General features: G+C 56.8%; 1 protein-coding gene across 6 annotated transcripts in view; it reads left to right on the top strand.

Annotated features, from left to right (window-relative positions):
• Positions 1-397: 397 nt before the first annotated feature.
• SLC45A4 (solute carrier family 45 member 4) overlaps positions 398-10,828 on the top strand; it is a 90,848-nt gene continuing 80,417 nt past the window's right edge. For 2 of the 6 annotated variants that reach the window (XR_011493406.1, XM_070481693.1), the window contains exon 1: positions 398-668. Coding sequence is in view for 1 of the 6 variants with exons in the window: in XM_044781107.2 (XP_044637042.2) it covers positions 2,595-2,745 (151 nt within the window). In the remaining 5 variants the exon portion in view is untranslated. Of the gene's footprint in view, positions 669-2,464; positions 2,746-10,828 lie in introns of those variants that run through there. The other 4 variants (XR_011493407.1, XM_070481695.1, XM_070481696.1 and 1 more) reach the window with 3 other exon arrangements.

Raw genomic sequence — 10,828 nt, 5'->3', positions numbered from 1 at the left:
ATGGGGGCTAGGCAGGTGCGGGGAGCCAAGGCTTTCCGGGACCCTCTGCGAGGAGGGCGCTTGGGGCGGGGGAGGGCACCGGCGAGCCGGGGAGGGGCGGGGGCTGCACGGTCCTCCCTCCCGCCTCTACGGAGGCCGGGGCTCTCGGGGAGGGGCTAGAGCTCACGCGGGGAGGAGCCGGGCGGGGGGCGCGCGGGACGCCCCGCCCCCGAGGAGGGAGGCGGGACGCGGGCAGGGGCGGGGCCGCTCTGGGGCGGGGCCTCGGGCGGCGGGGCGGGGCGGCATGGGGGGCGGGGCGCACGGCGGCCAATCGGCGCGCGCGGCGCAGGCCCCGCCCAGGCCTCCCGCGGGCTGCTGCATAGTCATGAGCGCAGGCCGGCGCTGCGTCAGCGGAAGCGGCGCGCGGCGGCTGTTTCCGACCCGATAAAGCGGCGTTGTCCCCGCGCGCCGGCCGCAGCCTCGCAGCGCTCCCCTCCGCGCCCGCGTCGCTCGCTGACTGACCGCCCGGCCGGCCGGCCGGCTGAGGAGCAGCCGCCGCCGGGACCCCGTCGCGCAACCGCCGCCGCCGCCGCCGCCCCCGAGCGCCTGGGGCTCCGCGCCCCCGCCGCCCCCGCCGGCCCGGCCCCCAGCCGCGCCGCCGCCCCCGCGGCCCCGGCCGGAGGAGACAGGTGAGCGGCCGCCCGCAGGCCAGGCCCCGCCCCTGGGCGCCCGGCACCTGCTGCCTCCCCACCCCCACCTCCTCGCGGCCGCGGCCTCGGGCGGGGGTCCCGCTTCGGGCCTGCCTGGACGTCTCTTTCCCCGGGAGGGGGCCTCCACGGCCTCATCCTTGGCCCCCTCCCTCCTCTCCCCGGACTGCACCTGCCTCTCCTTGGCCCCGGCTCTGCAGCCTCCTGGAGCATCCCGGGCCCCTCCTCGCGGTGTGCACCTTCCCGTGGGCCCTGCCCCCGTCCACCCCTCAGCATTCCTCCCTCCGCCGTTTCCTCGGGTTCTCTACCCGGCGGGAAGCCTGGCGCCTCGCCCCCTTGGTGCCCACCCTGGCCTGCCCCCTCGGCCTGACACCTCCAACTTGTGAGACTTCGGCCTCAGCCCGCAGCGCCTGGCCCCCTCCTCCCCCAGCGCACACACGTCCTCAGCGCGCACAGCCAGTGTTCCACACCGCGGGCTCTGAGCTGCCCCCCGCGCTTGCCTGTGTTTATGTCTAATCTGCACTGTCCTCCAGTCTGTCCCTTTGAAGATACCTTTATTTCCTGCGGCGAGCTTGTGCCCGGAGGAGGGGGCCCGTGCATCCAGGGCCAGAGCCCTTGCCCCTCAAAAGTCCCCACACATTACTGCATCTCGACCCCGCTTTCCCTTTCCCGGGCGCCTCGGCCTCCGAGAGCTCTCGAGCTTAACCCGTTCCTGCCCAAGGTGTGTGGCTCTTGACTAGGTTCTCGGGGAGCCCAGCCCAGCCCAGGGCTTTTCCAGGGGAGGTATGTTAAAATGGGAGGGGGGAGGTGGCTTGAAAAAAGCACAGCCTCCTGGTTAGCTGTTTGTAGTGATTCTAGAAAAGGGGGGGGTCCTTCTTGATGTAGGGAGCGTGAGTTTGTTTTGCAGAGGGGCACTCGTGGGTCAGCCTCTCCCTATCGGATACCTCAGCTGACTCCAGTTTTTGCAGCTCCTGGTTTTTGGGGCGTCCATCTCCTAGCCTGGGGCTCCGGGAGGGGAGGAGGGTTTAGAAGATGAGTATTGAAGCATTTGTGGGGTCAAGTGCTTGTCAGAGTCAAAGCCTGTTTCTACGGGGAAAGCCCACGTCGATCCTGCCAGCGTTATTCGAGGGTGCCCTGCACCACTTCACGCCATCCCACCCCGCTTTCCCGGCAGCGACAGCCAGGTAGGGTGTGGGGGTATCTTTCATCTCTTCTATTTTGTGTTGGTAGTGGGAAAAAAGGGAAGAAAATTAAAAGCTGGAGGATTGGTTTACTGATGAAGAAATGTAACAAATGACTAGGTATCAGAAACAAGAACCTCTAGCCTCTAAAAAATGTGATTTTCTCACTTTTCTGCTACATCTGAATTATGTGTTAAAAGGAGTGAGAGTTTATTTCGTGTTTGGGAGAGATTCTGCAGAATCTGCTTGAAGATGGGGGGGAGGCTGCGGTTGGGGCCTGAAGCTGTGCAGGCCCAGGTGGAAAGAGCCTGGCGTGATAAAGAACTCCAGTGCTTCTGGTTGGAGGCCGAGGGGGGGTTGGTGGGGGGAAATAGCTTGTCTTCAAAATCAAGAATTTCAGTCCCATTCCAGCTAATTGTTTTTATGGGCAGCAGCTGTAAAGGGAAGGCGTGGATCCTTTGAGAGGCATTTGAAATGCATATGAGGTGTGCACGGGGGGGCAGGGGGGGGTGGGGGTTTGTGCGGCCCGGGTTTCCCCCTGGGGAGGCTGCCCGGGGCCGGCTCCTGGGCGGGTGAGAGTGGCTTGCCTTGCAGAGATGTGTGCTGCAGCCTTGGCCCACGTCACGTCGTGAAAGCAGAGCAGAGATTGGACTGGGTGATCTCCGCGGTAGCTTGCAGCTTTTCGCATCCTGGGGCTCTCTCTGCCCTGCAACTTTGCTTACTGGAGATGCGAGGAGGCGGGAAGGGGCAAGAGGAGCCTGGGAACCTGGGACCCTGCCCTCTCGGAGCCACGAGATCCCGCCCTGCTGGTCTGCAGGGAGGAGGGGCTGCGGCAACGGCAGCTCCCCCTCTCCAGCGGAGGAGACGAGCCCAGGAAGGTATTTCAGCCAGCGTTTCAGTTGCTTGGTGTTGGATTGGTTTTATCCGTGTTGTCAGAGGGACGGTGGGGAGGAAGGGGGAGGGCCGTGCTGGGGCCCAGGCCGTGCTGTCGTTTTCTGACTGTGGTGCCTGTTTGTCCCCATCCGCACCCTCTGCCCTCTCCCGCTTGTCCTGCGGGCCCTGAAGCCCAGCCCTGTGTAGCCGGTAGGGGTGGTTTGTGACTAACAGCCTCGCGGTCTGGCATGGAGTGAGGGCGACTGGCGAGCGCGGTAGGTGGCAGACAACCCCAAATTGCCAGTGCTCTCCTCGGGAACACCCCTGGCAGAGCCGTGTCTGTAATTTGCGGAGCCGGAATGCGCTGGAAGCCGTGTTCCTACTGAAGATGGGTGAGGATGCTGCCCCACGCTCGCTTCCTCTGGTTCCCCAGATTTTTTTGATCACAGCATAATTCCGCTGATGAAGGGGCGCTCAGCGAAACACCATTAGGAGGGTGGCCTCGACTCCAAGCCAGGAAACCTGAGAGCGTTTTAGCTTTCTGAGTGGAAATCTGACCAGGGGGAAAAGGCCTCCCAGAAGAGGAGCAGCCATAGAGAAAGGAAGGGGTGGGAGCGGACCCCTGGAGCAGGAGCGGCAGCCTGCTGCCCCTCCCCCACCCATGCCCGGACAAGGTCTCCTTGTTTAGGTTAGCTTAATTACCACACCAAAATCAGTGAACAAGGATCTTTTTAAACGAACTTTCAAAATGTGCTTTGAGCGGCGCCCCTTTTTTTTAAGGTATCAGATGCTAAGCCCTGTGAAATAAGGCGCTTCCAGCGACCTGGGAAATGGTGGCCCTTTTTAGTGGGTGTGCAGAGGCAGCTTCCTCGCCTTGTGTCAGAGGGAAGCTTGCCAAAAGTCAGGCTGCACAGTCGACACAAGAGTCATTTTCAGCCCACTGCCATTTGGGTAGCGGTGACATTGGAAAGATTTAGTGGGACCTAATAGTGTTTATGAACTTGCTTCCTTGGCAAGTGACTTTTAGAGGAGGCATTTTAAGAAGATTACAGCACCCACAGACTTCGATGGCAACAGCGTAACCCGATTACTGTTTTCCTGTCACTAATAGTTTTCCTTTTAAACTTGTGTTTCCACAGTGGCCCCCACGCCGCAGTGTGTGGACTGCTGCTCCCGCCTCAGCTGATGGGGATACGCAGTTGGTGTGGGTCATTTGAGTGTGCTTGTCTTGACTTAGGCACAATGGTAATTTTTTGAGAGAGATTATGGGAAATGAAACAAAACCCTGCTTTTGGAGGGAAGGGCTCTGAGTTCTGTTTGACTGATTTGGAACCTTAGGTGAGACGGAGGTCACACAAGGTCAAGGGCAGAGTCTATAAGGGACCCCCAACGAGGGGCACGTTGTGCTGGGCACTTTGCCCCCACATACGGGAACAAGGGTGCTCGCCGCCCCGAGGCGGGGTCCTCTCGCAGCCGCAGCTGAAGGGGTTCGCACAACCTTTCCGACTTACTCAGCGGCTGCCTTGCTCTCCCACCTGCTTGGCCTGAAGCCCAGGTGAGGGAAGCATTGTTCAGACCCAGGTCGGTGGTGTTTTCATCCTCCCGAACCTGTTGAAGGATCCTGCTGGCAGAGAGAGGACTGCATTCCTGAACGGGTGCCCGAGAGGTGGAAAGGTGCATTCCTCGCTGCTTTCAGAACGCACCTCCCGAGGAGACGGGCGTCCTGTGGTGCAGCTCGGATGAGCTTTTGGAGTTTGCTGGAGGGTCTGTCCTGGGCTTCTGCCTGTGAATCCTGGAGCCAGCTGAATTGGTTGGCCGCTAGATTTTTCCCATTTCAAAGAAAGGAAAACCTTAAGTGCAAAGTACGTAGCAAAGCCTTAAAGCAGACAGGGAGAGGCGTTGGACCAGCGTGCTTCTCCAGTTCAGATGTAGTGGTCGCTGTACTTGTATGTACAGAGCGCGTTGCACAATTTTAAGCAACTACTTGGACATTGCAAGGCCAGAAGACAATAAATAAGCTCCTTATTGCAAACTTTTTAGTCGTCATTGTAGGAAAATGTATTTATCTAAGAGGATGAGTTTTGGCTTGGAATGGGAAGAGAAATGTCTTTCCATCAGTTACTTTGAGGGGAAGGGTTTTGACCTCTTTGCGTCGGAGATGGACTTGTTTCTCCAGAGTGCGGTGGACAGCAGGAGAGCTCCAGTGGAGTGGGCAGAAGGTAGCGCTGTCATTGGCGAGACCGGTTATGCCATGGCCGTTTCACTGTTACATTGCCTTACATCAGTGATCTTCAGATCTTTGCTCGGGTTCTGTAGAATAACTTGGAAAAACTGTGGGCACGTTTTTAGATTGACATCTGAACTTTTTCATGCTAATCTTTAATAGTTATAGATGTAATTTCTAGTATATTGTAAATATAGATGTTTAAAACAACTACTACTGCGCCCCAAAGTATCCAGTGTTAAATACTCCAGTGATTGGTGGCCACCATCGTCCTGTAAAAACGCGAGCAAACTTACGCCTCTAGCCGGACGCCCTCTTCCTCCTCCTGTGCTTGGGGGCGGGCTCCATTTTCCCTCATGGAATTTTATTCTAATGTTACACGCCTTTATACTTGAAAGTCTTACTGGTCGTTCTTCACACTTCTCTGTGACAAAAATATAAACTGCAGTGTAAGTGTTTCTGTGATAAGGCCGGGTGAACTCAATCCCGCAGAATTTTTTTGTCATTGTAATTATCGGTAAAGAATTGATCACAGAAGCGTAAATGTGTTATTGGTTTTGGTAAATAATTACTAAAGGCACAGAATAAAAATGCTATATTGGAACGCATGTTTTAAAGAACCAGGGGGCTCTGTTTAAGATGCGTCAATTAGAGGAACTATTGAACTGCCCGTGGTGCCAAGTATGGCCTTGCCACCGGAACGGTCCACGAGATGAGTGCCCTCCTCTTGTTGGGGAGGAAGGGGACCTTGGGTGGGGGGCCCACCAGGGCCTGGGGCTTCCACCACTGGCCACTGCTCAGGCAGTTGAGTTTTAGGAACAAGTTTATAGTGACGTTGAGGATCTGTAAATTCAGTCTCTCCAGGTCACCCACACCTGGGACCTGCCGAGAATGTCTTTGCGTTCGCACACGCGCTGTGAAGGGCTTCTGCCTGGTGATGTTCAGGTGCTCGGTGGATGGGAGGGGTAAAGCACTCGCCACTTCATTAGGTTATGACATCGCTGCTGCTCCGTGTGTGCTTTAATATTTAATTGCGTGTTCTCTAGATGTGCTGTGTTAAAAGGCGAAAGCTGATACATCTCCTGAATGTGCGAGTTTCGGACAGTGGCAATGCATCTTCCCTTGGTTGGATTAAAATATAAACCTGTGGAATGTACCTTGAGTTAAATCTTAATTTTCCAGAAAGGTAGGTTAGAACCGGAGAAGACTGCCTGGCAGGGCTTTGGATTCCGAAGAGGGATCTCCCTGCAGGAGTCTGTAAGCCTGCTCTGCTGGTCGTCCTTCTCCAAGCAACAACGAGCGGAGTCAGGGAAGAGGAGAGTGTCGTGGGCCTGTCTCTAGGGAGAGGCCCCTGGGGTGGGTGGAGACTCGGAGGAGGGTGCACAGGAGCCTGACCAGTCGGGTGTGCGAAGGTGGGCCTCTCCCTGAGGATCCAGGATGAGGTGGGTGTCCCTTCCGAGAACTTCCTCAGATCTCTTTGAAAGTCCTGGGCGGGTCCTCTGTTACTTACACAGGAGATGCTCTCAAAGTATAAACATTTAGGGCCAGCCCCGTGGCCAGGTGGTTAAGTTCACGCGCTCCGCTTTGGTGGCCAAGGGTTTCGCTGGTTCGGATCCTGGGCGGGGACATGGCATGGCTCATTAGGCCACGTTGAGGCGGTGTCCCACATGCCACAACTAGAAGGATCCACAACTAAAATACACAGCCATGTGCCAGGGGGATTTGAGGAGACAAAGCAAGAAAAAAAAGTATAAACATTTACTATTTTTAACCTAAAAGTTAATTGAAACGTGATACGAAAATAAGTTTAGTAATGAAACAACAGCAAGAAATTCCTCTGCCGTCACGCCCAGAAACAGAAATGGCTTTGGCTTGAGAGCTGTAAGACTTAGTCTCAGGTGGCAGTTCTGTGACACACGAGGAGGTTCCAAGTGGGGGGGTCTCTGGCTCATCCAGCTTTGTGGGGGACGCGAGCAAGCCGCTGGCCCACCTCTCTGGATTTTGGTAGTGTGGGTCCGCTTGAAGCTTTACCTGTCTTCTGTCCTCGGGGCTGGCCATTAAAAATCCACTTGAGGTTGCTTCACCGCGAATTCGGACCGGTGTCTGTCTGGGGACAGAGGCCTCCTGAGATTGTGGGGCAATGCTTTTGTTCCTGGGGAGAAGTGAGGATGGGCGCTTGCTCCCAGATCATGTTCCAGGAATCCTGTGGTTTATCTAGACAGTGAAGAGTGGAACTGGGCGGGCCGCGCGGCCCCTCCCTGCCCCGCAGGAGGACAGAGGGCAACGCTCGCCAAGGTGCAGCCTCCTGTGGTCTCTGGAGCACAAAGTGTTATTTACGCTTTCTCGGCATCTTGGGCCTTGATACTGAAATGAAGGTTCAAGGCTATTAAAGGCTTAGAGAAAGGCTGCTGGAGAGACCGGCGCCCAGGTGACCCTGCACCCGGGTTGAGTGGTTCTGGAAACTCGTGCCCTCATCTGGCACTCGACCCCAGGATGCAGATCTACTGCCAGCCTGTGGTGCTGCATGAAACTGGAGTAACCCTTCGTGGCTTTTTCGTGTCACTTACGTAAAACCGTTTACATTAAAAGCTTGGAGTTAGGAAATCTTCCCCATCAGGCCCTGCGCACCACTACCCTCTGCTGGATGGAGCCAGGTCTCGGGGCCGGCCAAGGCTGCCGCTCTGTCCTCTTGAAGGCAGCCCTGAGTGGGTGCTGGGGATGGATTGTGGAGTTGACTCTGCCTTGCTCTTTGATTTGCCAGCATGGGCTCAGCGAGCCTAGTGGGCCAGGGAAGCTGGGAGAAAGCTCAGGGCTGTTGAAAACATGTCTAGCTCATCCTTGATTATTCAGACGTGTAAAGTGTTTATACTTGTTAAGAGGACAGGGAGGGGCCCTGTGCCTTTTATTCTGCGCGAGAAGCATTGTAGAGCCCGGTGTTGTGCAGGGAGCAGTTACGTCCTGGGCTGGGCCATTCTTGGCTTTGTGACCTTGGCCCAGAAGCTGCCCAGTGCTCTGAGCTTCAACTACTCTGTTAGAACCCGGGGAGCATGATGCATATTTGTTCCTGGCCCTTAGTGCAGGCCCTGAGAAATAACATGCGGAGGGCTGGGTCCTGTGCGCAGCTCTCAGACTCATTCTTTCCCCAGCAGAGCCCGGTAAGGGCTGTGCTGTATTACCTCATTTTACAGGGAGGAAAAGGAGGCACAGAGAGGTTAAATAACTTGCCCGGAGCCACGCAGTAAGTGATCGAGCCTAGGAGTGAAGCCTGGCGCCCACCCCCGGGGTGCTGGGCCCAGGCGTCGGGGCTCCTGGATGGCCCTGAGCCCCTGGAGGTGCAGGATGCCTCGACCCCAGTGAAAGACTGGGTTTGCAGGTGCCTCGAGAATATGTTTTTTCATAATTTGGGGTATCATGTTTTTCTCTTTGATGCTGTGACTGTGTGAAAAATATTGGTAACTTTTCACAGCATGCAGTGATATTTAACACTAATCAAGTGTAAAATAAAACTGGGGCCTTTTTTCAGCAAGTGAACTAGGCAGGGGCAGTTACGCTAGTAATTCAGAACTCTGTGAGAAGAGACGAGCACCCTGCAGGGCTGTAGAAGGTCCCGGTGGACAGAAGCCTCTGTGGGCAGAGGTTCCCAGTGGCACTGTCCCCGGCTGCTTATCGTCCTTGGAGGGTTCCTGGCAGTTTGAGCAGCTTCAGCAGGGAGGCTGTGCCGATAAGGGTCCTGGGCCGATGTCAGTTTGTGGTTGTCGAGTTCAGATAGGTTTGATGGAGTCCTGTGGGTCTGCGGGAGAGTCTGGAAGCCAAGTCAGTGCGGGCCGTGGTTCTGCTTGGTTATGATATGGTTTTGGAAAATAGTTTTTAACAATTTGAATATGGATTTCCTCAGGGTCCCCTCAGAACCTTGTCCGCCTGGGGATTCGTTCCTGCCCACACGGTTCTGCCTCGGCCAGAGCTCTGCAGGCTGGGCCTGGGCCCCCGCCAGCCTTCCCCAAGGCTCCCCCGCCCCCGCCGACGGGCTCGCTGTGAGGCTACAGGAAGCTTCCTGCCGCTCAGCGACGCCCCTTCCCTGTCGGAGGAGTCCTGGGTGCACTAGGCTTCATGCCCCAGGTAGCGGGGCAGGCGCGGCTGTGATGGCCAGACTCCGAAAGGAGCGGCGTCAGAACTTCTCGCCGAGGCCGTCACTGTGAGCTGGGCGTATTTCCAGTAAAGCATGACCTGGGGGCTCTCGTGACTGGTTCTGGGGAACTGAGTCACCGTTACAACCTGGTAGCATTGCACTTGGAATGTAGGTGTGCCAGGGCATCCTCCCCCTCTCTGAGTGTTTGTGGGGTCCTCACAGCCCCACGGAGATCCCACGGACGCCTTTGTCTTCGGTGGGCACCTGTGAGTACACACTGGGGCCAGGTCCTATGTGAAGTGCCCCCTAGATTCAGAGTTAACTCTGAATTTGCCGACTGCTCTGCGCGGGAGTGGTGGTGTCCCATTTCGTAGACGAGAAGCTGAGGCCTAGGACTTCGAGGGGTTCCTCCGCGTTCTGTCTGGTGGGATGGCTCTGCTAGGAGGTACTGGGGACGGTGGGAGATGGAAAGCGGTGTTAGCCTGGGCAGAGAAGCGACGATACAGGGCCCGTCCATCTCTCTAGAGGATTAACACCACCTCCCGGTGAGGCTGTTCAGGGAGGACTTCTTGGAAGTGGAGGCTCTTATAGCTGGCTTAGGAAGAAACAAAGCCTGATTGTCAGGGCCTGAGGACGTGGTTGCTGCTTTGGACAGTGGAGGTGGGGTGCTGCTTCCGCTACGTCTGTTGTAATCGGTGACAACCCCACCTAGGTCGTCACCAGTGACTTGCCCGGGAGACAGGGCGAGACTGGGATGGACCCCAGGTGCACCGCTGGCTGGTGTGGAGCCCTTGCACTTTCAGAGCCTTTCAACGTGCAGGAATACTAGAAACACTCTGCGCTCAGTGCTCGGGCTGCGGCTCTCTCAGTGGCATCCGTGCGACTGCCCTGTGGCTTGGTCAGTGGGAAAAGGAGCTGTCCTCAGTCTCCACCTTTCTGAATGGTCCTAGTCTCACCCAGGGATGATGGGGGCTCCAGAGTAGCTTCTTTGTCTTGGGTTCCGTCACACGATAGCAGGTAGGAAGGACTGGAGAAAGCATTCCATCGCACCTGTTGTCTGCGGAGAGCTGGAAGTTTACACACACAGCTTCTGATAACGTGTCAACTTAAAACAGCCCTGTGATGAGTTAATGTCCTCATTTTACGATGAGGTATCCTCATCTTTATTGGTGAGATCAAGGGACTGGCCACAGGTCACCTAATCGGAAAGTGGTGACTCTGGGAGTTCCGGCTGTGGATCCTTGGGCCATGTCCACTGACTGATTGCAGGTGAGGAAGCTGAGGCCAGGAGAAGTGAGGTGGCCATGCCTGGCAGAGCCTGGACCCCACTGCCTCCTTTAGGGGCTCTGACTTGGGACCCGCTCTTTACCCTCTGTGAGCGCCAGGGCCCCCGCCCAGACACAGCCTTGGTGGTCGTGGGTCCGTACCACAGGCTGCTGTGTGGACGAGGGAGCTCGGGAGCGTCCATAAGCCCAGAGGGCACCTGCGTGCCTTCTGCAGCCAGGCCATGCTCCCCTGCCCAGCTTTCTGGGTGCTGTCCCTCTGCTGTCTTCTGTGTCTCTCTTGTATCCCAACCTCTGGCCCCTGTACCAGCCAGGGCTTCTCTCCTGGACACTTGTGGCACATTCCTGCTTCCCTCCCTGGGATGCCAGCCCCTTTTTTCAACATAAGACAGACCTCCAGACTTGGTGGCTCCTCCTGAAGCCCACGTGGCAAGGCTCAGTGTGGAGCATGGCAG

Source organism: Equus asinus, chromosome 12, assembly GCF_041296235.1.
Source record: "Equus asinus isolate D_3611 breed Donkey chromosome 12, EquAss-T2T_v2, whole genome shotgun sequence".
Taxonomy (NCBI): domain Eukaryota; kingdom Metazoa; phylum Chordata; class Mammalia; order Perissodactyla; family Equidae; genus Equus; species Equus asinus.
Note: the sequence above shows the minus strand (reverse complement) of the source record. Positions and strands in the feature narration are given on the sequence as shown.